At 39.0% G+C, this 27,982-nt stretch overlaps 2 protein-coding genes across 6 annotated transcripts in view; one reads left to right on the top strand and one right to left on the bottom strand.

Annotated features, from left to right (window-relative positions):
* The first annotated feature begins 84 nt into the window (after window positions 1-84).
* Window positions 85-27,358, top strand: TOPBP1 (DNA topoisomerase II binding protein 1). 4 transcript variants are annotated; one of them, XM_015618136.3, is made up of 28 exons: window positions 85-135; window positions 433-520; window positions 1,116-1,250; window positions 1,798-1,941; window positions 2,451-2,632; window positions 2,753-2,946; window positions 3,750-3,929; window positions 4,894-5,063; window positions 5,620-5,783; window positions 6,763-7,010; window positions 7,300-7,619; window positions 8,284-8,456; window positions 9,486-9,697; window positions 10,264-10,553; window positions 11,813-11,986; window positions 12,923-13,032; window positions 14,083-14,206; window positions 14,572-14,721; window positions 15,219-15,327; window positions 15,927-16,119; window positions 16,929-17,077; window positions 18,205-18,368; window positions 19,289-19,403; window positions 19,909-20,072; window positions 20,957-21,097; window positions 22,032-22,121; window positions 22,568-22,729; window positions 23,068-27,358. In XM_015618136.3, exons 2-28 carry the CDS (start codon window positions 440-442, stop codon window positions 23,209-23,211), a joined length of 4,482 nt encoding a protein of 1,493 aa, XP_015473622.1. In that variant the 5' UTR covers window positions 85-135; window positions 433-439; the 3' UTR covers window positions 23,212-27,358. The 4 variants fall into 4 exon arrangements, with proteins under 4 accessions (XP_015473622.1, XP_015473621.1, XP_015473623.1 ...); XM_015618135.3 differs by having other exon boundaries at window positions 16,929-17,149; XM_015618137.3 differs by lacking the exon at window positions 23,068-27,358 and having other exon boundaries at window positions 16,929-17,149; window positions 22,032-22,123; window positions 22,569-22,704.
* Window positions 14,020-27,982, bottom strand: part of CDV3 (CDV3 homolog) — a 28,212-nt gene continuing 14,249 nt past the window's right edge. The window contains exons 4-5 of one of the 2 annotated variants that reach the window (XR_001519500.3): window positions 18,862-19,071; window positions 14,020-14,115 (exon numbers count right to left, since the gene is read on the bottom strand). Coding sequence is in view for 1 of the 2 variants with exons in the window: in XM_015618138.2 (XP_015473624.2) it covers window positions 27,958-27,982 (25 nt within the window). In the remaining variant the exon portion in view is untranslated. Of the gene's footprint in view, window positions 14,116-18,861; window positions 19,072-25,271 lie in introns of those variants that run through there. The other variant, XM_015618138.2, reaches the window with a different exon arrangement.

Here is a 27,982-nt window from a genome sequence, read left to right as displayed (position 1 = left end):
CCCGCTCCCGCCCCGCCCACACCCGCCGGTGCCCCGCCCCCGACTGTGCCACAGAAGCCCCGCCCCATCCCCACCTCCCCGTGCAGACCCCGCCCCGCGCCTGCGCAGTGCCGGAACCGCCGCTTTCCCGCGCGGGTGAGGAGTCGGGTCTGTGGGGGGATTGGGAGCGTCAGGTACACCCTGCCCAGCAGGGACCTTTCCGTGCTTCTGTGCGGGCTTTGGGCCCCGTGGGGAACGAGCCTCCCGATGAGGAAGAGGCTAATCGGTTGGGGGCCCGCCAGTCCCCACCCCGCCGTTCCTGTTTGAAGTCGGTGCCGCCGAGGCCGGGCGGTGTGTGCCGGGCCTGTGGTTCTGCGGGGACAGGGACAGGGGCGAGAGGGCTTCCGGGCTGCGGCGGGAATGCCAGGGCGCTCACTGGGTTTTGCTTCTTAGTTGAAGGATGAGAAGTAGTAAGGAGCCGTTTTTTGTGAAGTTCATAAAGTCTTCCGGGAGTTCGGAGTATTTTTCTAAAGCTCTTGAGGTAAGTGGGTTTGGTCACCTGTGTGAGCTTGATGAACTGGCATGTGATTTCTGTGTCTGAGTTAGCTGCATGTAACATACAACAAGATAACTTACATGTGTACACTTGGAAATAAAACTGTTTCTATAGCAGAGGTGCTTAGTGTGTAATAAAGCTTGTCGAACAAGAACAGTTTTGTTGGAGAACTTCAAGAAATAACTTCAATTTCAAGACCCAGTGACACGTAGGAACGGGACATGTAGCCTGCAAGGCCCGGATGGTGGTCGCTCATCTAAGCACAATCTTTGGAAGGACACTGTGCATTGTTTTACACCTTGGGAGGTTACTGGGAGCCAAAGGCACCATATAGGTGCATGGCAGGATCGGGTCCTGAAGGGTTCTGTGCCAAATATTTAAGTCAGAATATTGTGAAGACTCAAGGGAATGAGGGGGACACCCATGAGGTGTTTTAGCCCTTCTGCCAATACCTGTTTTCATGGTAGCTTGGTTGTGAGCTGTTTCAGTGATGTGCACTTGTTTAGCTTGCAAAGGATTGCCTCTTTATTAATTATTTGCTAATTAAATAAATGTTATTGTATGTATCATTTACCTGCAGTCTATAAAAGAATTCCAGTCAGAAGAACATCTCCAGATCCTTGAAGAAGAATCAGTACTCAATATAAAAGAAAATGATAAATCACTTTACATTTGTGATCCTTTCAGAGGTGCGGGTTTCAGTCATCTCAAAAAGGTACATCAGCAACTTACTTTGAGCTCTCTTCTTTCTTTTTAGAAGCATTCATGTCCATATTTACATCCTGCATGTTCTTTCCTGCACTGTGTAGCAGTGTGAACTTCATCCTGTCTTTAGGGAAGAGAGTAACCAGCAAAGCATAATGATTATTTTCAGTAATTTGGAAGAGCAAACAGTATGGTCAGTTCTGATTCTGCTGGAGTCCCTGAGCTGGTTCTTACACTATTTATCTCCTGATAAACATGATTTGGTTTGAATCGGCAAGGAGTTGTCTAGTGGACAAAGATAGGCTAGCTGGAATTCCTGGCCATAGCCATAGCATCAGCTGCTTTTACTGAGGCCAGAAAATCTACAAGGATTGTATAGAAAATCCAGAACTGAAAGTAAAAACAAAACTGTCAGCTACCTGGAGGTTCTAGAAGAGAAGGTGGAGGACAGACCAAAGACCCCTCCTTCCTCAGAATTCAAGGACAAGGAAAGCCTTCCTGATGCCAATGCACCCTCTGCTTATTTTCTTTGTGCTTTTCCTGTTATTTTATTGCAGCTTGGCTGTAGGATTGTTGGACCACAGGTAGTTCTGTACTGCATGCAGTCGCAGCGATGTGTCCCAAGAGCCGAGTATCCTGTGTACAACATGACCATGGCCGATGTCACGGTGTCCTGTACCAGCCTGGAGAAGGATGTGAGGGTAAAGCCTTCCCAAGGATGGATTGTTCAGCTGGTTATTGTTGATAATTGCTTTGCATGGCTTATTACTAAGGCAGCAGTCAGAGCATGTATGTCTCATTGTGCCTGTGTCTAGATCCATCAAGTCTTCTGTAGCTTGTAGACTATGTGTAGTTTTTTCATGTATTAATACACATCAAACACGATTATATGCATTTACTTTATTCTGATTCCTTTTTTGTAATACTACCTAAAACATCAACCATCTGCAAAATTTTGCTCATACAGCGTAATTATTATGTTTTAATTGAGGGTTTATATTATGTTCAGCTTATCATAAGTGTGCAAATAAAATGGAAATTATAGTTATGTTTTTATGGTTTCCATATTTATCTATTTAGTATTTTTTTAACAATTGTTTGGGGAAATCCTGGACAAGTGAAATCCATGGTTTTTGGTATAAAGTGGACATGACTGTCACATAGATTCGTTTTTCCCCTGATAATTTGCTCCATTTTTTCCCACATCCAGGAAGAAGTTCATAAATATGTGCAAATGATGGGTGGATGTGTATATAGAGACCTCAATGTGTCAGTAACTCACCTTATAGCTGGAGAAGTTGGCAGCAAGAAATACTTGGTAGCTGCTTCCCTGAAGAAACCTATTTTGCTTCCTTCTTGGGTTAAGACATTGTGGGATAAGTCTCAGCAAGGGTATGAAAAAAACAAAACGGATTTTGTTTTTGGTAGTGGTAATTTTTATGTACAGACTAATTTATTTTCCCAGTTGATTTTACTTGCAAAATAACTACTTTCTCTCTTTCATTCCTGTAGCATAATGAGGTATACTGATGTTAATATGGAAGACTACGCTTGTCCTGTGTTTCTGGGCTGCACGATTTGTGTCACTGGCTTAAGCAGCTCTGACAGGAAAGAAGTGCAGCGCCTCACTACTGAACACGGTGGGCAGTACACAGGGCAGCTCAAGATGAATGAATGCACTCACCTCATAGTGCAAGAGCCAAAAGGTAAAACTGATGGAAGAAATGCTGTTTTCACTTCTGGAGTTGAAGTAGTGTGAATGTGTGTAAGCACAGGAGCTTGAACTGTGCTTGTGTTTGCTTCAGTGTTGCTCTTACTGCTTCTCTTTAGGTAATCACTGTTGATGGAAAGAGTAACAAAGGGCACCTTTACTGTAAGGACATGAGAAAGAGAACAGAGGAAAAAAATCCAAAGATATAGATGGTATTTAAAGAAAGGAAAGGGGAGAATCCTAGAGGGGATAAAGAAAAGAAAAACTTCCTTTGGGAGAGCAGGATAGGACTTAATTTGTACCGTGATTGAAATTGGATTGTGACCTGATGTTTTTTAACTGATTATTCTTTGTGCCTTCCAAATTCCCTGCTAAGATAAAATGAAAGCTCCTTTTCCTTCCTCTTAGGAAGATGAAAGGATTTTAATTTTATTGTGAGAAGAAAGGAAGGGTTTTCTTTTTTTCCTTGATTTCCCTCTCTTTGCATACAGTAAATTATGCTGGGACTTTTTGACTTTTTTTTGGTTTTTTATGTGCTTGAAAGCTTTAATGCTTTTTTCTGTTTTTTGTTTTTTTAGTGCTTTGTCATACCATGAGTTAGCCATCCATGAGATTTTTCTACTCTAATTAAAGCATAAGCAGCTTATCAACAGTCTGGTATTACATAATTTGTCTATTATTATGAGTTATTTGAATTTGTAAAATTTTTTAATGTCCAGCCATCTTTGAACAATCACTGATGTTTTAGTCTCTTAATGATTGTGACCTTTTTTTTTAAACTTTGTTTACATCTGGAAGGTCAGAAGTATGAATGTGCCAAAAAGTGGAATGTGCACTGTGTGTCTGTGCAGTGGTTTTCTGACAGCATCAAGAAAGGCTTCTGTCAGGATGAGGCAATGTATAAAGTAGAGGCTGGATCAAAACCATGTAATGCACCCAGTACATCAACACCTACGAATGACACCATCAAGCCTCCTAGTAAGTAAGATATTTTAAAATGTGTTTCAATAAGGTAGGAAATATTTGTAAGATATTTTAAAATGTGTTTCAGTAAGGTAGGAAATATTTGTATTAAGAAGGAAAAACTATTTTGAGATTGGTAAGGTGCTTGATTTTATAAATAGTGGTTTGACAGTTTGGGTTCTAGATTCAGCTTAAACTTAAAACATAACAGATTGCTTTTATGCACATTGAATATCCCAACATGCATAGGCTTCAAACATGTGGATGGTTGTTAAAAAAGTAAACTCGAATCAGGTGTATGATTGTCTGCTTGACATCTTTAAGTCAAGTGTATATCTTTAAGTCCTACAACAGCACAAGTGCTCATACATTTACAGTTTAAAACTGTGTCTGTAATGAGTTTAATCTCACAGCAGTCTTAAGGATGGAGGGGAAACAAATGTTACCTTTTTTATTTCTATTTTATTTTTTTATACACTTGTTTTTATTTATCCCATGCTATTAACAGGAAAAGCTAAAAAAGTTAAAAGTATTTTGTAAGCATACGTGGTAGCCTGAAAGATACAGCCAGCTTTAATGTGCATCCACCTGATACTGGCTTCTCTTAAATTAGAGTTGATTTCTCTACAATAGAGTCCTGTTTAATTTAAAAAGTATTTCTACTAGGTGGCCACAAAACTGGAATAACAGCTTTGAAAACAAGTCTCATTGGCTGCTGTGTCACAGGTGCCATCCTTTAGGAAATAAACAGAAGATGCATCAGCACTCTCTCTAGTAAGATGATGATCAGTCTGTGTTTAAAGAAACCTCTTGGTTTAGCAAAGGTTTTACTTACCTGGTATTTTTCATTCTTCAAACTTTACATTTCATTTTAGCACCACAAAATCATCAGTGGCAAGTTTGTAGTTTCTTTAGTGAAGCAGCGGAGAAAGCTGAGCCAAATCTAATCCCTCTTTTTTAATTTTATTTTTATTTAAAGATCATACCCTTTCGGATGTCAGCCACATTTCCAATATCAATTTGAGTGGTGTTAATGAAACTTCATGTACTTCAGCTATGAACAGCAGACTGGATCCTCTTTCTGATGAGTTGGAGAACTTGGACATAAGTTCTTTTCAAGCCCCTGAAGATTTGTTAGATGGGTGTCGAGTATGTTTAACAGTGTATACTTTGAAATGTTGGGTTTTAACAATGAGAAAGCAACTATGTTAAAGCACTGGCACTTTCTGCTTGGGTAAATTGTTTCCATGTCAGCAACAAATACTGGATTTATTTTGTGTCCATCTGCTTGTGTGTGTGTCTACATACCTGCATGTGTGAATGTAATTGTATTAAATACGTAGTAGAAGTATAAAAGTTTATATTCATAGGCATCTGTATTTATACACTAGAGTGAACAAGTTCTAGAATTACTGTGTGGGTTTATTTGTTTTTTGGGTTTGTTTTTTTTTTTGTTCATGCAGTTTCAAGGGGGCATTCTGTTAGTAAACATTGAAGCTTTGCTAGATTAATTTGCAAAGATAAATTAATCTTTATAAATGCTTAATTTTTTTGCTGCTTCTCAGAAGCTGCAGCACTACTTTCTGTGTTTTGCAGCAGTTGAAACTAATTATACCAAAACATTTTATTTAAATTTTTTTCTTGTTTTTTATTCTTTTTTTTTTACATATTTAAGGCTTTATTTGTTGCTCTGTTCTCTTTGTAGATCTATCTCTGTGGTTTCAGTGGCAGGAAGTTGGACAAGATGAGAAGGCTTATTAATTGTGGTGGTGGTGTTCGATTTAATCAGCTTAATGAAGATGTTACTCATGTCATTGTGGGGGAAAATAATAATGAGCTGAAACAATTTTTGGACAAGACAGCTCACAGGTTGTGATAACTGTATTGCTTAAGGTCTAGTTATACCTTGTTTTCTTTCTCCCACAACTTCTGGGGTCCCCAGCATAGAAAATGGTATCAAATTGTTGGAGTGAGTTCAGGGGAGGGCCACCAAGATGGTCAGAGGGATGGAGCACCTCTCCTACAAGGATAGGCTGAGAAGACTCAGTGAAGGCTTTGGGGTGACCTAATTGTAGCCTTCTAGTACCTGAAGATAGCTTACAAGGGAGGTGGAGAGGAACTTTTGGCAAGGACATATAGAGACAGGACAAGGGGGAATAGCCTTAAACTGAAAGAGTGGCAGTTTAGTTTAGATATTAGAAAGAAATCCTTTACTGTGAGGGTGGTGAGGCTTCTCTGGTTTCCCAGAGAAGCTGTGGTGCCCCATCCCTGTAAGTGTCCAAGGCCAGGTTGGATGGACTCTTGAGCAACCTAGTCTTGTTGAAGGCGTCCCCTGCTCATGGCAGGGGAGTTGGAACTAGACGATCTTCAAGTTTCCTTCCAAACCATTGTGTGATTCTTTGGAGTCACATATTGATTTGAAAACACTAAGTAATTCTTGATTTAAATGAGAAGGCTTAGAGCTAGTGGTAATAAGTATGTCCACATGTGCTTTTCAGTATTGTATCTTTGGGTAACCATGAGTGACCTCAGCAAGTAGAAAAGCAAATGTTCTTATTGGTAAAAAGAGATGTTTGTGTATTTGTTAATGCACAATTAATGTGTATTTATTAGTGCATTGAGGAGGAAGAACTTGGCAATGCAACAGTGGCAGATATAGTTTATATTACAGAAAATAATTACAAAATGATCAGTTCTCAGACTGAAAGAATTAAAGTCTTTTAAGGGTTATAAATTGCCCAAAGCTTGCTTAGTGTTAGAGTTACAGACTTTGTGTGGTGTGAATATACTGGGGTTTTTTTGGTCTGAAACCTGCTGTAACTTGTTTGTGTAATGTTTTATTTTATAGGCCTAATATAGTGACAGCAGAGTGGTTACTGGAGTCATTTGGTAAAGGTTGTCTTTGTCCAGTGGAGCACTATATCCCTCTAAACTACCAGCTGCTAGAGAATCCAATTTTAGAACAACCTGGAATGAAGTCAATTTTTCCCAAAAAACCCGGTCTCTTGAAGAAAGACACTGTGAACATTATAAAGCACCAGAAAGCTACTGAAGATGACTTCCTCTCTCAATATGTAAATAACTATTCTACACTAGGTATGTTCTAGGTTCAGCATACTGTAGAAAGTTTAACTGTTCATAATTAGCATTTGAGCTTGCAGTATTTGCTTATTCAAAAATTATCCACATCTAGTATGTTAACTTCTACTTTACAGTTTCAGAATTCAAATTTAAATAGGCCTATATTGAACAATTTTTAATTAAAACCTGACTGAAAACTGCACAATCCTGTAATTGCTTCATGAAACTGTTTTGGGTTGTATTTGATGTTCTTGTCAAACAATTATCATGCTTGGTTCTTTTTTATTTTTCTTTAACCTTTCAGATGAAGTTGAAAAACTAACATCCAGAACCTTCAGTGATGTTACTAACTCGACTGCCCAAGGAGAGAATCAGCCTCCTGTCTGTAATGGGTCTTTGGCAGAGTCTTCTGCACTGGCTGAAGGAGGCTTATTTTTTGGGAAGAGATTTCTTCTTCTGGGTTTTGGTGAAGAGGATGAGTCCTGCATTGCAGATATTATAAAGGAGAATGCTGGGGAAGTTCTGCCACCACAGAGCAGAACCATTGCAGACTATGCTGTGGTACCTTTATTAGGGTGCACTGTGAAGGCAACTGTTGGTGACGTCGTCACAAATACATGGCTGGTAAGGGAGTTCCACTTTTTCAATTCCCAAATAAACAAGTGCCTGTATTAGAAATTTGTCTTGTCAGAATGCAGTTATTAATGGCTTAGGTATAAAGAAGATACTGAGATATTAGCCTCATTTCATTTGAAATGTGCTAAGCTAAAGCCTCTGCATCTGTAGGGTGTCTTACCTGTTTCACTTCATTTTCCACAGGACCCCTAAATAGGACTGCATTGTCATGACCCAGGCTTGTATGAGGTCTGACAGCATTCTGTCTAAATGAACTGTAGAAGGAGCTAATTAACTAATAACGATGTGATATTTTGGCAAGAGCAGGCACATGATATAGACTACCTGCTGTTAGTAACTTCCAGTATTAGGTAACTTCCTGTGAAGTAAATCTATACAGACCCTGAGATCATGCACTAAACTGGAAACCTGCAGGCTGGAACTTTAGTAACTGAAAAGTTCTGAATAATGCTTCAGTATGTCAAACTTGACAAAACAGACTTGGTTTAAAAAGCGTTTGTCTGATCCAATGGGAAATTGTCTCAGGTGTGATGACGGAAGGAGGATTGCTCATTGTTGAGTCCATAAATGCTGTTGTAGATTTGCTGAAATCTTGTTGGCTTTGTTACTGTTTGGCTTGATTTACATTTTTATGTCTTTCACCTTCTTGAAGATAACATGTGCGGAACAGCAGGCCCTTTTAGATCTCCGATCCAATCCACTTTTCACACCAGTCCTGGTAATGGAAGGAGCTACCCCTCTGGAAGATTGTGTTCTTTCTTTTAGCCAGTTCACGGGTGCAGAGAGAGACTCCCTTGTTTATCTGGCAGGACTCCTGGGAGCCAGGTACTTCTCCTGTCATAGTTTGTTCTTGTTCTTAAAGAGCCGATGTGCTGCCATTATGCGTTCCATTTCTTCTGTACAAATATTGGATATAAAGCTCCATTGATTTACAAAACCTGGTGCTGAAGCAATGAGACATCATTATATAGGTCTTTCATTTAGCTCTCTTTTAAGGAAATCTGGTCAGCACTCACATAGTCTAATTTCTACCAGAATATACTCAGTCTTTGATTTCCCAGTAACTGAGTCTCAGCAACTTTTTAGTCTGCTCTTGAACCAATCAACGAAAGTCAGGTTTTCAGATGTGACCTTCCAAGTTGCTCTTTGGTTGTCTAGGAAAGGACCACTTCAGTACTATCTGGCTCAGTCTCATAGGCCTGGTGAACCTCATTCACCATCCCAGCTCCTAAGAGATGGTGCCCTATTTACTTAGAGTTCACCAAGATATTTGAAAAACTTTAAGAAAAGCATGTTTTATTGTGACATGGCAAAATTGTATAGCTTGGAGCAAGTATCATTTGATCTGGTTTGTAGCCTGTTTGAACTAAATTTTTTGCTGATGAGTTCTCAGTCCTAGTATCTTTTTGCAAGATTGTGTCCTTGATGATAAGAGAAAAACTGTAATATAAAAATACCTGTTGTCCATTTAGAAATGATGCTTGTTGACTCCAGAAGGGAAGCAATCCTGTTCCATTCACCTTGATGAAGAATGTTAGGCCCAGTGTATGATTTGAAAATGGGATATTGCTAGAGGATTGCTGGAGTATGAGAAATATTTTCAATGCTGGTAGAAGCAAAACCTTACTGTGTAATGTTGTTGTTGTTTTGGGGGCTTGTGGGAGTTTTTTGGGGGGCATTTGTGGGATTTTTTCTTTTCTGCAGGTTAGGTTGTAAAGTGCAAAGTAGATTGCCTTAAATATCTACTTCTACTGGTTCTTTTTCTGTTGTGAGAATACAGTTTATAATAGTTTAAATGTTCTCTCAGTTAACGTTGTTTATGACTAAATGAATGTTTTATCAATCTAATTATAGAGTCCAAGAATTCTTTGTGCGGAAAGCCAGTGCAAAAAAAGGAATGTTTGCCAGTACCCATCTTGTGGTAAGAGAGCCGAATGGCTCCAAGTATGAAGCTGCAAAGAAGTGGAATTTGCCAGCAGTCACTGTAGCTTGGCTTTTGCAGTCTGCAAGAACAGGAAAGAGGGCAGATGAAAGCAAATTCTTGGTTGAAAATGCAGAGGCTGAAGGTTGGTTCTCAGCAAATTAAGGGATATGATTGTGTCATTGTACTGTTTGTTCACGATAAAGAAGGCAGATGTGATGAAAATTTCTTTCCTAACACATTCAAACTATTAGAGCTAAAGGATATTTTTTTCAAATATTAAGATAGAATTGCAGATTGGTTTGAGTTTGAAGGGACCTTAAAGATCATCTTAGTTCCAACCTCTTACCATGGACACGGACACATTCCATTAGACCAGATTGTACATGCAGACATATTTTTTCCTGCTGTTGAGTTGTGACTACAGAAATGATATTGTGTGTTTGCTGCAAATCTGGTGGAGCCAGTGGGGTCTTGTGGTTATTAGTCGGGATTTAAGCTCAGTGTCTAATTTCATCCTTTTTGGCACATAAGCTGCTCTGTAACTTGCTTGGCAATTGATGAGAGATCCATTTTAGGCCTGCAGACTTGTTAGTCTGCAATGATTTGATGCCCCTCTCTTCAGTTCTTCATGGTTTTTGTTTAAATAAGAGTGTGTGTTCAAATGAAAAACCAGTTTGCTTGCTTATGTTTTCTTTGTTTCTTTTCAAGATACGGAGAGTTTCATTACTCAGCTTAGCAGGACACCAGCACCTGTTAAAGTTCCTGATTTAGAACAGCCTACTTATCTCCTTGAAGCTGGAAAAAAAGGAGCTGTGACCCCCCTTGATATCAACAGGTTCCAGAGTAAAGCTTTCCAAGCTGTAATCTCTCATCATACTGGGAAGACAACTCCTGTTGCACAAGGGGGCCCACTCCAGAAAGAATCATCTTTAAATCTTGACACACCATCCAAGTTTCTTTCCGAAGACAAGTTTTTCAAGCCTTCCTTTGATGTTAAGGTGATTTTTGCAAACTTTTTAGTCTGTGTGGCCAGTACTATTTAAGATGTGCATAAACTTAAAACAGCACAGAAACCTGTGCTTCTATTTATTTTTATGCTGTTCACATACAGACTTTCCCTTTTGAATAAAGCCAGGAACACTGGCTTCTTTATTTATACAGTTTAGTTAATGGCTTGTGGACTAAATTTATTGAATAGTAGGTGCTGTAATGTCCTTAGTAAAGCTCCTTTGTGCTTATTGCATCATATGCTTGTGTGTCCTACACCTCAGACAGTATCCAGTCTGTGTCCTTTGCATCTAGAGACTGATAAATGTGACAAGGCACCTTAAAATTGCTCTAGGTATTCGGAAACGAGTGTTTGCATTTTCTGATGGAATGCTGCTTTAATGGCATGTTTTAATGTAATAGCTTTAGAGTAATTACCAATCTATTATGGCAAGCTGAAAAATGTGTGGGGTTTTGGGTTGAATGTCCTATTCTGAAGACCACAGTAGGCTAGAAAATGCAGCAATAAAAACCCCCTGACACTTAGGGAGTATCTGCACTGGAAGAGCTCCTGAATGACTCAAATGTGCTTTGGTAGGTTTCAGATTTGTTTTTAATTTTCCAGGCCTTAATTGAAAGATCAATGCAGAGTTAGGTTTTTTGGGGGGTTGTTTGTAGGTTGTCTGTTTTGTTGTCGGGGATTTTCTGTTTTATTTTTTAATCCCTCTGCCCACAGTAGGACAAAATATGTTGCAAACGTAGAAGAATCCAGTGTTCTCTTTAGCTAGTTCTGTTTCAGGAAGTGAAGGCTCTGATAATTTTCAAAAGCAAGATATTCTAGACCAAAACTTCTCATTTTATATAAAAAAGGACAGTGTTAAATGCTGTTTTAAAGGTGCAGGTAAAATTGCATACTTACATGCAACTCTTGTGGGGCAAGGTGTGAATACCTTAAAGTAGTTGATTTGGGTTAGGAATACTTGGGTTTGGTTGCTGACATTCCCACTGAGAGCAGTTCTCAGTGATGGCACTTAACAGAGAGATTAATAAACGGTTGTCTTCTTGTTTTGCTTGTGCAGACTCTAGGATTGGCTTTGCTTTGTACAGCTTTTGAGCAGTGGTACTATAGATGCACTTGGTAGTTGTTCCTGTTATTTGCTGTCCTGGTCCAGGAGTATGAAGTCCTACTATAATTGTAAATTTTGCACTTGAGTGTGAATTTTGTAAGGTGCTCATGAAAGTCAGTCAGTTTCTTCTTGTTTTTTGGTAGGATGCTCTGGAAGCTCTGGAAACTCCTAGAGGTCCTGAACAAAGAACCAGGAAACTGAGCACACCTCTCTCCGAAGTCATCAGCAGAAACTTGAAACTGGCACTGGCAAGCAGCACAACACATGCAGCAGCTCTTACTGCCAGCCCTCAGTTGGCTGCTGCACAGCCAGAAGTGGTAGGAAATTTAGGGCTTTAGTTGCTGGAGCATAAGTTTAATTAAGAAAAAGCTTTCTCTTTTGTGATTAAGTTACAAAGGAATTTGTGAATTGTAATTTGTCTATTTGAAATTATCTATTTGAATGCAAAGTCATATGATTATGTGTTCTTCAATGACAGTGAAAAGAATGTAAGATAGAGGAATTTCCTTATGGAAGGCAAAGAATTTTAAAACCTTTTTCTACTATCTGCACTACTGTCTTGAATGTTAAGCAGTTGCTAAGCAACATGGCATATAAATATGTACCAATTTAGACTCTGTAGTATTGGAATGAGATGCCACTTAATAAAGTCTCAGGTTCTAGCTGAACAGGGTTAGATACTTTGTCTTGGGCTAAAATTCAGAGTTCTTTATTAATGAGTATGTCTTCTTTTCCTGCCTTCCTCTGTGCTTAATAGGAGAAGACAAGTGAGAGAAAACAAAAAGGTGTAGGAGGAAAGGGAGGATTTATGTATTGCTTGCCATGTTAGTGCACCATTTACTGTTGAGGAGGGGCAAGAAAGCTAATGACCTCTGGAAAGGGGAAGGCTACTACTTTTTGTTTTGTAGCTCCTTAGTCTTACTTCTGTCATTCCTCTACAGTGAAGTACTTCAGTAGCATCAGGTTTGACAATTCCTTTATTGCAGTGCAGCCCATGATAAAAGGAGTAGAGAATGTTCTAGGGAGACTGGCTGAATCTTTTGTCTTGGCATTCCTAGTGCATGGTACGTTAATAATGCTGGGGTTTGAGCATGGGTAGGGGGGCATCAAAAATAGAGGAAGTGTGTTTATCTTACCTTTGTTGTCACTGTATATTTTACTATATGCTTCACTAAATATTTAAGTACTTTTGTTATTGATACAGAAGCCTTCCAATTGTGACATTCCTGTTTTTATCCCTGCTGTTTGACCAGGAAGAAGAGCCCAAGCCTCTAGCTGATGCTGTTATATATGTTAGTAAAAAACTTAATAAGAGGCAAAGGGAGCTGAATGCAATAGCAGCTTCTCTTGGAGCAGACTACAGGTATCAGCCAATACAATGGCTTCTGAGCTTTTGCATGATGTGAATTCTAATAACTTTGAGTCTGTGCATCCTACTATGCCTTTTGCTGCAGCTAAACGTTAGATTTCACCATCCTAAACAACATTACAAGTCATCCACTTGTAATGTGAAATAAAGCCATTTTTCCCTGCCACATACTCAGTCCCTGTGTTCTTTGAAAATCCATCACAGAAAGATTGTTAGTCCAGAAGTCTTCTTGAATTGCGGATTTTTTTTTTCTCCTTTGATTTAAAGAAATTTAGGTTTTGGATGGTTTAACATTTGCTTTATATTTTACATTTTGAATCTAAAGTGGATTTGTGTATGTTTCTCCCTGGCTCAAAACAGATTATTTTCTAGATTGTAAGCACAGCTAAGTCAGTGTTATTAGAAAAGCTTAGGAAAAATAGGTTGTCATGAAGAGAAACTACAAACTAACTTTTTTGATTTAAGACAGAATTCTGCTTCCACTAAATAATCTGATTTATGTGTTTTGTTACTGACTTTTATGTAAGTGTTATTAATCATGGTGTGAAGGAAGTTAACCTTATGTAGTACCTTAGAAATGCTGAAGATACCTGGATTAAATAGCTAATACTTGTTTTTATCAGTTCAAAAATTAACAGTCCTCATTTTTGTTTTGAGCCTCAAGGGTTGGTATTTCACTTGCAGTTCTGTATGACAACAAAAGAAAAAGCTCTTATCCTAGATCATGCATTCTATTCAGAAACTGTTTTAAAATTCCACTTAAATAAAAATAAAACATAAAGCAAAACCCCTACTTTCCATACAATTATCCTATTTAGTTTTATTTTCTTCAGGAATGCTTTCAAAACACATTGAAGTTTTGCTGTCATGGAACTGAATGCTGTCTTTTCTGGCAAAGAAAGTGGGCTCATTGTTTATTGAGGCATAGCAAAATAAGCAAAACGACTTTAACTTGAACAAGAGACAGGACGATTTCTGGACTGGATTTATGATACTTTTTAATAGAAATTCCATCTTCAAGTTGTATTTTCTTCTCTGTTCCAGATGGTGCTTTGATGAAACAGTAACACACTTCATCTATAAGGGAGGACAGAATGATAACAATAAGGAGTACAAATCTGTTAAAGAACGGGGTATACATATTGTTTCAGAACATTGGCTTTTAGCGGTATGAAACTTGTTTTGTTCCCTATTTAAAAGTAAAGGGAAATGGAGGCTTAAAACCAGTTATATGGCAGTGGATTTTCTGAATGCATTTATACTAAACATGTATAAGGACTGATGTTTTGCATCTTGCTTTGAATTAATAAATTGATTTCTTTTCAGTGATGTACATTTACCTTGTTCTCCATGAGGAGAAAATAGATTCTCTTCCACTTACACTACATTTTTCTCAGAATGGCAACCTCTTTTTTCCTCTTATGTGAAGTACTTCTTATGACAGTGTTTTTATTGTACTTTTCTAATGTTTAGGTGTGAAATTTTATCTCAATCAGTTGCTCATCTTTCTCTTATTAACTGATGTTATTACAGAGTGCCCGAGAATGTAAACGGCTTCCTGAATCTCTCTTTCCTCACACTTACAATCCCAAAATGAGCCTGGACATCAGTGCAGTGGAAGACATCAGGTTCTCCTCCTCCAGTAAACCTCTTTCAGCTGGAAAAGCAGCAGAGGAAAGTGAGGTATGATGTATGGTAGGAATGCCATGATGTGATCAAATCATGAAGTGATTTGAATTCAGTTAATGGTTATATATTAACATAGTAATAAAAACATTGATAATAATTCAGCAATGTCCTGAATCAGGTTTAGCTAGTGATTAATAGTAGCTATTGCAGATGTTCCCTAAGGTTTTTCTGCATTTGTAATATTCACCTTCTAGGGTGATGGAGGAAAACACAGGCATTTCAGGATTTGCATTCCAAATTTAAAAAGATGGATGTCTTTTCTTTTAGGTCATGAGATCTGAGGTGTGAATTGCTTTAGTAGACATTAAGACTGCAGAATAGGAGTTGTCACCCATGCTAATGTTCACTGTTCTACTGTCATTGCAGTAGCAGAAAGGTTAAATTTAAGGCAAGATTAATGATCTTCAGAATTTATACAAGTGTCAGACATGGTTGAAAAGCAAGGAAAAAAATTGGTGTTTGGGAAATTTACTTGTCTTCATTGGTTTTAGATTATTCCAGTGGTTGAAGATGATGCTGAAGATGATGTAACTACTGACCAAATAAAGGAAAAAGTCCCTGTAGGGGAAGAACAAATTGTAGCAAGTGAATCCAAAGGAGGTAAATGTAAATCACTTTTTTCAGAATATTTATGGGCTATCAAACTATCAGTATGAGTCGCTGTAGTTCCAGGTGCTGAATGCTAAGATCTGGAAACTTCAGGTAGCATATTAATATACAGGTCAAGTGCAGCTAGCTTTTTTTGCTGCTGGATGCCATGAAAGGGTTTCCCTCTCTATTTTAAAGATCATGACAGCCCACAGGAAAATCATGATCATTCATTGGAAGATAGTTAATTGCCATTTCTTTGTTTTTAAAACACTGAAGTTCATCTTTAATGGAAAATATTTTTGTTTTGGAGTAAATAAATGTATTATGGAAGAATTGTGGATCTGAGTTAAATTGTGTAAGGAGATTCAGAAGTGAGCCAAATGGAGATTTCTCCTTGTGTCTAAGAATAGGTGACTTAGGGCAGATGTAGTTTTCCTTGATATTCTTACCCAAATACTTTTCCTCGTTTTAATGTATAGTCTTTGTCCTGCTGGAGGAGGGAGGTTGACTGGATTTTCAGTTTTCATTGAAACAGTGAGCAGGTTTTCACTTTTCACTTGTTACAGTATAAGAGTTGTGATATTATGAGTTTTGTTTCTTCTCTTAAGTTTTAACCCAAGCACTAGAAATGAGGGAGAACTTCCAAAGGCAGCTGCAGGAGCTCATGTCTGCCACATCACTAGTGAAACCACAAGGACAGAGAAGATCCCTTTCCAGGAGCAGCTTTGATGGTTCTCCAGCCACTCCTGATAGCGCACGGTCTGTGCGAAATGGCCGCAGTAGGGTCTTGGAAGCCCTAAGGTATAGATTTGTGTTTAAATGTATCTTGTTTTGTCCTTGCATGTATTTAGACAGTCATTGAAATTTGGATAGGTCTCAAGGGTTTTCAGATGTCTTGTCTGTTTCTACTGAGGTGCTTGAGTTGCTTCTCCTGCAATTCAGAATCTTTAACTGGATGTGCTGAGTAAAGTCAGAAATAATTCAGAATTAATTCACAGTATCTTTGTTTTTTTTAAAAAAACCAGAATAGTATGATTGCTTTTAATGTTCAGGATTTGAACTGGCTTATTTTCTTTCTCCAGATTCCTTGTGTTCATATACATTTTGAAGAAAGTGTGTATGAATGCTTACATAGGTCATAAAGAGGTAGTAGGCATTACTGCAAAGCACGTCTGTGAATGTTTCTTCTCTTTGATTTTTCTTTTCTCTCCAAATGGAGAATAGGATTTGAACTCCGTCAGTGCTGATGTGCAGTAAGACAGTAATGGAGCCCTTGCAAAATTATTCATTTAGCTTGGTGCTTATTTGCAAATAAATTGTCTTAATAAAGAGTAAGGTATGCTGATTTTATAGTAACTTATTAATATGTACATAATAAAAATATCTACCATTTTTTTGGTTGCTCCATTTTCAGTGATGCTGACACTTAGATTCATAAAGCCAGGGTGCTAGAATAGCTTCTACACTGAAATTTTTCCCTTTCCCAGCCATAATTTCTAATAATGAGGTCACTTGGATGCCACAGTTGATGTGATCATTAACACATTGCCTTCTAGAATGGAGGTCTTCTGTAAACTGAGTCTGTAAGGTATCTGTGGTTTTTCCCTTAGGCAGTCCCGCCAGGCACTGGCAGATACAAACACAGAGCCATCCCAGAGTGAGCAGATCATTTGGGATGATCCTACTGCGAGGGAAGAGAGAGCAAGACTTGTCAGCAACCTTCAGTGGCCTAATAGTCCTTCCCAGTACCTTGAGCAAGGTCAGAGTAACACCAGTAAGAACATGGATGAGATCAAAGGATCTGTTCCTGATGCAGAGATGGCTGATATAGGTAAAATTAGAAATGCCGTATCCTTGTTCCAAGCAACAGAGTCCATTTGGTCTTTAGGACTTTTAAAATACAGTAGCATCTGAGTTCTACTTACAAAAAAAGGGAGCATTGTTGGCATTTCTCAAATGCTAAAAAAATAAAATTTCACATCTTTGAGCTCCATTTTGTGTTGCTGTTTTTGAAAGAGAAGCTTTCCTATTAATTTGTGATCAAACACTAAGGCAGTGCTTGTCTAAAAATAGACTACTGTGGCTCCAAAAATAACACTGAAACACTCCGTAAAATTTTCCAAGTTTTTTTGGTTTTTTTGAACCATAGCTGGTTTCTGGGTAGCCCCTCAGGTAAGTATAGTGGAATTCAAATGGGAATACCATGATAAAAATCTTTTCCATTGTAGTGGAAATATTTATAGGTGAAAAACTGGGGTACAAGATTAACTTATGGATCCAAAAAACAAAGATGTGTCAAGTTGCTGATGGACACGCTTGGGTCAGGATTCGGTAAAGATACTTTATGTTCCCTGCTCTTCTTGAAGTCTAAAATCTCTTTCTAGGACTAAGGAAGCAAGATACCTTTTCTGCCAAAACCTGATTTTTTTTCATCTGGTTTGCTTTCTTTCTGTTCTGAGATAGCGGAATCCTATATTTCTCTCTCCCTGCTGCCACCAATTCCTTCCCTCAATCTACTTGTAGAGTTTCTGTGGCAGCAGTCTTCCTGAAAACTGATCTTGTCCTAGAGGAGGTTGAAGAAAATTAGATAATTCCATTCAACTGATTTTTGGTTCAAACAAATCAGTGCCTTTTAGCTGAAGATATCAGGTCATTTGAGGTTTTCAGGTGTTTCTTTAAAAGCCAGGCATTCAGGGACATGATTGCAATTTTGCTGTTGGTGGTTTGTGGTATAAGGAAGCACATCTTTGTGAAAGGCAGGTGAAATATAACTGTAAATGTTGTAGAAGCAATTGTGTGGGTTTTTTATTTTTATTATATCTTTTACTTTATTCATAATTATTTTCTGCCAAAAGCAAGTCATGCAGTACCACTTTGCTTTCACAGCTGTTCCTGAGGCTGGGGATGGACATGTGATTGAAAGTCTAAAGAATCCCACATGTAGAGATCCTGAAATGCCAATTAAGGATAACTTGATCCCCACGCCACAGGCCCCCAGCATTGCTTTCCCCCTGGCTAACCCTCCTGTGGCACCAGAGCCCAAAGAAAAGGTTTGTCAAGTGGAAAAGTATTTATGATGATTTGTGTTCTGAAAGATGCAGTAATACTTGAAGAAATTTTGAATTTGATGATAAATATAAAATGTGCAGATCTGCATTTAAAATCTTGAGGTAGATTACTTCTGTGCAGTTCTATTTTTTCTGTTCTTTTCAATACCCCCCGTTCTTCGAGATTTTGAACAAATAATATTTGCTCAAAAAATATAAAGCTTGTCTGTTTATACAAACAAATCTTTTTGTCCCATTAGCAAGTGCTGGAATGCTAAGGCAAGCTCTGGAGTGAAGAATTACTATGTGTGCTACTTGGAACTCCTCCAGCCATGTTAGGATAATGGAAAAAAAATTAGGCCTTTGTTCCTTTGGTGGTATCTGGAATTTTATGTTTAGGTACAAATGGGAAATTATTTTTCTGCCAAGATCTGGTTTAAAATTCTATTTTATTGTGAACTTGGAAAGGGAAAGGAAAATGAGTATATAGTCTCACCTGCAGTGTGTCGCTTGATGCTCAAAGTTTCAGCAGCTCTGTGTCTTTAGAGGAATAATGTGTCATATTAGTGGAAATAGTATTCCAACTTCATAGAAGGTGAATGAGGCAGTGTGATAGATCAGTGCTGATTTCTTCATGTGTTCAACCTGGCATTCCATGGATGTGAATGAAGGATTACTTGTTATGACAGATCAGTTCAGCTGTGCCCTGAAGAAAGGGGAAACCAAAAGGATGTTCAAGCAGGAGCCTAAGGATAATTTGATAAGATCCAAGCTTTTTGTCAAGTGACTGACAGGTTTGGTTCTGCTTTTCCCAGATAAAGGAAAACTTATTTATATACAACCTAGAATATTTGGCAGAGAAATAGTCAGCTGTCAACCTAATCATTCTGTCATGTTTTCAAAATCTGTTTCTGTATTTCTAGGTTGTTCCTGAAGATGAGAAGGCTGATGAAGAAATAGAAAAACTCCGTAAATTTCAGCTGTCTTCTCTTAATCCTCAAGAAAGAATTGATTACTGCCATCTGATTGAGGAATTAGGTACCAGATACTTGTGAAATGCAAAGAATAATATGTGTCTGTATGTGTCTGCTCAGCTGTGGCTTGTTGTGGAAAAGAAAGGGCTTCTGTTAGTGTCTCATCTGATTTGAGGTCTCAAATTTATGGCTTTCTGTGCTTGTGAGCAGCTCTTTGAATATAGTATTACTATTATGCAAGTGATCAGCTTTGCCATAAAACAGCAATGGTTTTGTCTTCTGATAGTTTTCTTTTAGCTGTCTTTACAACAGCCTCATTCTTTACTGTTGGGAGTGCCCAGGATGGGCTCCCTTCTGGTGTCTCTCATTCCTGTCTGTGTTGCTGTGACATTTTACAGAGCCGCTCTTTCCTAGCTGCTTCTGCCCATGTCATTTCAATGATAATACTCTCAATGCAAATTTGAGCTGAGTTTTCATCTGAATTCAAATAATTCTCACTTTGAGTTGATCCTTTCTGTGTGTAGCATGACACTTAGATAATTTGAATCCAATTCATTCCTCAATTCAAGGTGGAACAGTACTTGAGAAACAGTACTTTGATCCGAGTTGCACACACATTGTTGTGGGACATCCTCTTCGGAATGAAAAATTCTTGGCTTCGATGGCAGCTGGAAAGTGGGTGCTTCATCGTTCCTACCTGGAGGCGTGTAGAGGAGCTGGCAGCTTTGTTCAGGCATGTGACCCTATCACGAGGACATGAGTGTGTTTCACTTTTTTGCATTTATTTTTGTTCTGCACTACTAGGAAGCTTGTTTGGGGTGGCCAAGCCATGGGAGTTTTAGAGAATCCAAAATCTGAGAAGTTTTTGGCCAGCTTTGTCTGAAAACTAGTCCTGCACCAAACTCCTGATATAAGATAAATGAAATACCTATGCTTTTTATAATTGCTTCTTAAAATCTAGTCTTTGAATACCTTTTGGTAAATTCTCACTGTTATGAGCTAAATTTACATGGCTCTTGTTAAACCAGAAATAAAAATCTAGATTCTTTCAATAGGTGAACATATATTATTTTTAAATAATTCGATTCTATGACCACGTACATAAATATTTTTAAACTCTACCTCTTCCAGTGCCTTCCTAACTGTTAATTTTGCAGGTCTCTTGGCTCAGACAGTTTTTTTTACATTGACCAGGATAACTTTAAAGTAATGCCTGTAGACTGCTTCATATCCTTATGTATTAAAACTAACTTTAATTGTTTTGGAAGACACTGCAGAAATATAATCAGTGGTATCCAGTGTAGTGAGTTGTTTTGTCCTACTGTTGAATTCTATTGTAGGTATCACTGCAAGAAGAATCAGGTTGTATACAAGGCTTGATGCCACATAAAACATGAGTTAATTTAGATAAACATGTTCAATTAAGAGCCATATCTCTAATTTTGCCTAGAGCTGTTTGGGCTAGATAAAATCCATATATACAGCTAGAGTGAGATGGGATTTGTTTCAGGGATTTTTATTTTCTATTTGGTGTGGGATTTTAAAATCTATTAAAATCTATTTCTGCTGGTAAAGTTGGCAGGACTGCTTTGTAATTCAAGCTTATGGTTGTTACAGGAAGAAGACTATGAGTGGGGAAGTAAATCTGTACTTAATGTTTTGTCTGGAATCAATGTAAACCAGAAGAAACTAGCACTGGCAGCCATGAGGTGGAGGAAAAAAATTCATAAAGGGAGGCAAGAAACGGGTATTGTTGAGGTATATGGATACTCCTGTAATGTAAACTGTACAGTGTGGATGGGCAGGATAGGGATTGTCACCAAGAAACTAAAAACTTCAATGTCAGGGGAAGGTAGCCTGTCTTGTTATCAAGAACAAAATGTCTTGGCTTGATATATTGTAGTTAAGCAATTTTGTTTTTTAAAAAAGTTTCTGTGATGGTCTGTTAAAAGTCTTAGTCTCCTCTGAACCAGTGTTCATGTTTTGCACAGCTGGAAGGTGGCTACTTAAGTATGTAAATGTCCCTCAGCCAGGAAGATGATGTTTATTCTTCAGAGCTCTGACTGGAGAGCTAACCTAAGTCAGCTCTGCTAGGAAACCAGATCTGGTTACTGGTTTCATAGTCTTTCAGTGAGGTTTTTGAATTCCCCAAAGCCTTTCGACTCCTCTCAAATCAGGCACTGCAGCTGAGGATTCATTGAAAGGTGACATTTCAATTATGTCAGGAAAAGTCTGGTGTGTGTTTTACAGTAACCTTTTTAAAAGAAATGCTTGTAACAAATCCTCCCCATCCTTTGCCCCCATGGAAACCACACTAAGTGTTTGTAGGAGGCAGCCGGTTGGCCCTCTATGCTGTTCATGTAACCAAGTGCATGCTGGGGGAACAGGGGAAAATGTTTGCAAGTCACTGGGGTTTTTTTAAGATGAATTTCTGGCAGTGTCTGGTGTTTTGGAAAGCATACTCTCTGCAAGGCTCTTTCCTTAAGGGGGGCTAGGTGGCAAGCTGCTGATTGTGGCCCAATAGCTGTATGTTCTGTGGGTATTTTTTCTGGCATGCATACTTAAAGGCAAAACTAGGTAATTGCAAGTCTTCATCTGATGGATATTCTCAAAAGGGAGAAATTATAGACCAGTTAAATCTTTGCACTTTTTCAGTAGCAGCATACTTCTGACTGCATTGTCATTTATCTAGGGAGCTTTCAGTGGTTGGAAAGTGATCCTGAACGTTGATCAAACTAAGGAAGCAGGATTCAAGCGCCTTCTTCAGTCAGGAGGAGCAAAAGTATGTAGTTGTTATGAAAAAAAAAAATGAAATACATATATGTTTGTTTAATTATGTTTTTCTTTCTGTTTAACTGTGCTGGGCATTTTTTATGTGAGTAAAAGGTCTTAATGAACAAAATTGCTTACACAGGGTAGCTGAGATATGGTCAAAGGGTGGGAGGAAAAAGCTTTGTCATCTTCACTTTGCAAGTGGTCAGGCAGAGCAGCTTGTCTGAGGTTACACAAGTCAGTAGTGGTGGTGGGAATTGAGGACAGAATTTCTGTGCCCTCCTCTGATGGGAAGGATCACCCTTTTGGACAGGTATGTGATGGTACAGAATGCAGCTATAAGTGTATTTGATTTCCCACTGGTTTCTCTTAGTTTGATGAGTAAACTTAAAGGTCATCAACTGCATTTGTCCTGGGGAAGAAACACAACTTTTGTGGGTCTTGTTTTGTCTGTAGGTTTTTTCTGGCCATTCTGCATCTCTCTTTAAAGAAGCAACTCACCTCTTTGCTGACTTCAGTAAGCTGAAGCCAGATGACTCCAGGGTTAACGTGGCAGAGGCGGCAGCCCAGGGAGTGAACTGCCTCAAACCCGAGTACATCGCTGACTACCTCATCCAGGTGGGCACACCCAGGGCTCCCCACCTGCCACACTGCCCCAGCCCCCTGCAGGGGACAGCTGCTCTAGCAGTCACAGGCCTCCTTTGCCAGGAATTGAGGCCACAAAGTGCCTGTCATGAGGGCTTTGATCTGTGGCCTCCAATTTATGCTCTGACATGACTTTTTCTGGTGCTGGCAGTGGTGTCTCTTGCAGGGTAGGGAGCTGCTTACAAAACGTATTTAAAATGTGTAATGTTTGTTATATTATTTTCAGTTTGGACAACTAATGATCTGCTTCTGTTCTCTCAGAAGCTGCTCTTCTTGAGCTTACCCAGTCTTTTTTCCTTTCTTTATTGAAGGATCCACCTCCCCCTATGGAGTCTTACTGCCTGCCAGAAGCTGTGTCTTACCTTCAGAATAACTCAGATCTTGGAACCGGATTATCCCAGAAAAGAAAAGCACTGGGAGAAATGAGCAGAGTCAAGCGATCCAGAATACACTAAGCATATTCTCTGTTCTTAATTTGTACATTTTTAAATTCATATTTCTATTTTTTCATTCTTGCCCAAAAAATTAAAAGCTTTGAGGTTCACCTTTAACTTGTCCCAAGATTAAAATAAATTTGCAGTAATGCTTATAGGAAAGATTGCTTTGGTTAGCAGTAGCATCTAAAAATATGGCAAGAATTCATCCAAAACATACTTTAACATGTCCAGTCTATCCCATCACTAGACTAGTGATTTTTTTGTGGATACAGTTGTATAATAATAGTTAAGAAATAATTTGTAAAAAACATATCACATCTTTCATCTGTGTGTTGTGGGGAAAATACCAATTGATGAGAATTACATTGCATTTCCCATATATTTTTTATATAGATTTTTATGTTAATTTTTCATCTTTTGGTATTTTCTATTGGAAGGGAAGAGGGAAACTAGGCAAAAAGAACTGGTTTGTAATTTTTTGTACTAATGGAGGATGTAATAAGCTATTTCTGTAGGTTACAGGTGCTGTTGCTGCCATCCTGAATGCTGATGAATCTGTTCAGCAACTGTAGACACAATTCTGTTAACCAAGAGGTGAAGTTTGTCTTGACCATGTTCCCTGTTTGAGTCTGTGACAAGAATCAGAGCCAGACAAAGACTTCAGCTTCTGGCAACTGGAAATGTTCTTAGTCACACAACCACAATATTTGACAAAGTCTTTGACCTTTTCAGTAACAGTGAAGTCTGGGCCTATATTTACTGAACTTCATGTATATGAGTGCACTATGTTAGTCTGGGCAAAAGTGTTCTCATGGAACACTGTTTAAGCATCTGGAATTACTACAGCCTGTTTGTACAGAAAAGCACAGCATCCACTCACACACGACCAGTGGAGTTGTCTGGAAAAATACATGTAACACTGAAGTCTATTTAATTTACCTTTGTTTTGTTTTGAAGGCAAGGGTGCATTTTATGTTTATTTTCTAGCTGCTGAATACTCTTTTCTGGAAAGGGTTTGCATCAGTGTTTGTTGCGGACCCAAGACTGAGCCACAAGCGTTTAAGCCCTGTGGAACCTGCAGAGTCAGGCTGGGCTAGGCAGAACTAACCTTTTGCTGCTTGGGGAAGGGACAAGGCACCCGAGTTGTGGCATCTCCAGGTGAGAGAGAACAGAAAAGCAGCTTTTTTTTTATGTGCAAGGCTGTACTTTGTGCTTCTGATTTTCTGCTTTAGTGCAGTGGATCTTTTGTCAGTGAGCTCTGCAACCTGCTGTCAGGATGACCTGAAGGAATTGTCAGGAAGGAGTGCAAATGAAAGTGAGGGAATTGATTATTTTAAAGAAGTGAAATCTGTGCCCCTGTCACTGAGGGCTTGGCTGTGACTACAGTCTTATCACCTGCTTTGGGGTTTTTTTGTCTCATAACAGCTTGATGCTTTTTGATACTTGTGGACATCAAACGTCTTCAACTTGTTCCAAGTGCACATACTGAAAATAATGCTGCTGGTTAATGCCTTACATTTTGAATTAACTGTGTATATCACTGTTCTACCTCTGAAGTGCTGCTTTGCATTGCAGGCATTTGAAAGAGGTGTATTACCAGGGAAGACCTAAGGTTCCTGTGACTTTTTCTTCCCAGTTCACAGAAGCTACTGTGGAAGGGTAGTGTTGGTATTCTCACTTTATAGATAAAACCCACTCCCTGACCCACTTAACTCAAGCTTTAAAAGAAGTCTTGGAGCCACAGAGTTCCTGCAGCTGTTGTGAATCCTGGGGCAGGGCAGAAGGGGGAGCAGCTTAAATCAGGCACACACCAACCCCCAGTGAAACCAGTAACCTGGGGTCTGAGTGCTGCATGTTCTCCAGTGTTCTCTGACCTCGTTGACACTGGTTTAAAGCCAGGGGTGAGGCAGGACAGTGAAGGAGTGCTGGGGGAACAGAAGCAGAAGGCAGCTGTTCCAGCCAGAGCCAGCTCCTCTTCTGCACTGGGCTTCAAACATCCAGCGCACCGCTGTCCGTATGCCACACACGGGGAAACACAACACAAGCAAGACAAACTTGGGAGATGGAAATTCAGTTGGTACTGTTAAGATAAATTTATTTTCTTCAGCTTTCTTCACAGGAAACATCACGAAAGTGCTTTACAGAGTTTGAATACCATTACTCTACCATGGGACAAAAGGACAACAGGTGTGTGCACTGCACAGTTAGAAGTTGTCATATGCAGAAGCCATGATAGGTAAACCAGGGTAAAAAAAAAAAATCTACTGACAAAAATATATATAGTTCAGGTTTTGAACTTAAGTTATGACTATTAACATAATTATATAAATATACAGGCACCATTAGGTTCCTGTGTTAACTGTGAGGGCCACACAGGGATTCTCAGAAACTGATCATATTGAACTTTGTTTAAACACTTTCTGCTGTGCTCCACAGGCTCCCAGCCAAACCATTTTCCCAGCCAGACAGTATCATTTCTTTTGCACTACACTGAGCACACAGTTATCTTCATTTCTTCACATTAAGTCTGGTGCTGAGGCATTGTGGTATGTTGCTGAAAACAAATTCAGGTTTGATTTTTTAACCCCCCTTTTGACTTACAGAGAGATCCTCTTACAATTCTTCCCTCAGTAATCTCTTCCTTAAAAAAAAATGAAATGCTTTAGGCTAGATCCTGCTGTCCAGGTAAGACAGTTTTGTTTAAGCTAGAATGTTACCAGTCATGCAACTACTCCTTTCCTTAGCTGAGCTGTGTTGTACTGTGAACAGTGCTACTGCCTCCCTTTTGCTGTATTCAGTGGGAATTCAGCTCCCATGTAGCCTCTGAGGTTCTAGGTTTCAGTTCTTGAAGGAGACTGCATGTACATGGTAGGCAGTTTTGCAATGCTTGTGATACTACAGCCCTGACAAAAAAAAATGCAGCATGATCAAGACTTGGGAGTTCTTTCCTGCTGCTTTCTAAATAAGTGATGAATAATTCAGGCAACTAAGAAATCCTTGGCATGGTAATGTAGATGAACAGAAGAAGGAGGCAATACTCTAGGGCAAAGAGAGGTCAAATCAAGAGATTTTTTTGCTGAGTTTTGAGTTCCAGGAAAAACAATAAGCAGAGCCCATTATTCAGAAAACACTGTCATGCCAGTTTCCAAAGCCACTTTGCCCTTTACCCAAATCCCAGAGTAGAGACACAGTGCACGGTCAAAGAACTTGTCAGTCCTGAAGGTTACTGGGCAGTCAGTAAGTAACAGTACGGAGCTACAGTGGCAAGACAGGGCTTTGGTGAGTACCAGCAGAGGTGAGGCTTCCAGAGGCAGGGGAGAGGCTATGAAGTATTACATTCTAACTCTCAGATTCATTGGCTCTGTTTTTGTCCTCAAAAAGTAAAAAAAAATCCAAACTCCCTTGGCCAACTTAATCAACTCCCAGCAGCCAGGACTGATTTTGACAGAATGCTGCTGTAATAGAACACCTAACAGAGGCAGATATTTGGATGCAAAAATCCAAGGTACATTGTTCTCAACCTAGTGTCATCATTAGTACACGAAGGCAGCTGCTCTCTAGGATGTGGTACTCTGATAACTGAGGTAATGCAACTCTCAAGGCCCAGGCTGGACATCCTACCAGGCTTGAGTCTGCCCTTGTAACACATCCTTTGTATCTGTAAACATAACATGACTGGGAAATGCAGTCAGTGCTTAAAGACAACATCATTTACAGCTCCATGCTCTTTAAAGCACAAGATGATGAGAATGAAGAGATGAAACAAACCACAAAGACAAAGCCTGACCTCCAGTGTTGCTTCATCTCAAATACTGTAATGCAATTTCAATATCCAGTTAAATACTACTACAGGTATATCAGATTAAGCATGGCAGAGCTCACATGGTTGCTGATCAAAGACTAAGTAATAATAATGCATCTGCTTGATCTCTGCCATAAAGAGGAGAATAAGCCAGAAATTTAAAACAAGTTTCTATGGGGCTTGTTCACTGGCACTTGATTCTGGCTGTCACACCTAGAATTGAAGTGACATGATCTCAAATCACATTTTAATGAAACTGACCTCGTGTGACAGAAAAAACTTCATTGAAACCAGTGAGGTTAAGCTCTGGGAAACTATACACATCTTTTGCCTTTTTCTCAATAAATTTGTTCTATTGTACCAGCCAGTTTTTATGGTTTGAATCACTTTGCTATGGTTGTCCATACTCTGAAAGATATAGAGAATAAGTGGTTTGTTTTAATTAAAAAAGGAAGCTTACGACAGTATTTTAATTAACAGTTTTCTGTAGGCAAGTTACTTGAAATAAAGCAGACAGATTTAACATGACTTCATTGCCATAACTGAGCTAGAATGGAAATTCAGTACAGAAAATAGGAGACATGAAAAAGAATAGAAAACAGCAGACTGAGCAAAAGTTAGTAAGAGCTTGCCATGCTACTCACTGACCAGAAAAGTGGATTATATACATGAAACTGAAGACTTCAGTACATCAAATGGCAAAAGCCAATCCCCATGGAAGTTATTGGGTTGATGGTGATTGCCAGGATCCTCTAAATGACTCTGTAAACTTGGCAAATCAGGGGCAGGTGAGTTGTCAACAGGAAAAACCAAGGCAATAAATACTGGAAAGGTTTTAAACCACTCATACATGCTCTGGCAGAAGTGACATGAGTCTGAATTAGTTGTGATCTTTCAAGGGGACGATCTAGGCATCACCATGGGCAGCTTGATGAAGACATCTGCTCACTGTGTAGTTGCAGTCAAGAAAGCGAATAAGATGTTAGG

The sequence above is a fragment of the Parus major genome, chromosome 2 (assembly GCF_001522545.3).
Source record: "Parus major isolate Abel chromosome 2, Parus_major1.1, whole genome shotgun sequence".
In the NCBI taxonomy this organism is placed as follows: Eukaryota; Metazoa; Chordata; class Aves; order Passeriformes; family Paridae; genus Parus; species Parus major.
The sequence above is the reverse complement of the archived record's forward strand: the minus strand, read 5'-3'. Positions and strand labels throughout refer to the sequence as shown.

Coding starts and splice junctions, on each gene's coding strand:
- TOPBP1 (XM_015618135.3), top strand. CDS start 440: ATGAGAAGTAGTAAGGAGCCGTTTTTTGTGAAGTTCATAAAGTCTTCC. Junction 1,251..1,797: donor GTTTCAGTCATCTCAAAAAG/GTACATCAGCAA, acceptor ATTTTATTGCAG/CTTGGCTGTAGGATTGTTGG. Junction 5,784..6,762: donor TTGGACAAGACAGCTCACAG/GTTGTGATAACT, acceptor TTTATTTTATAG/GCCTAATATAGTGACAGCAG.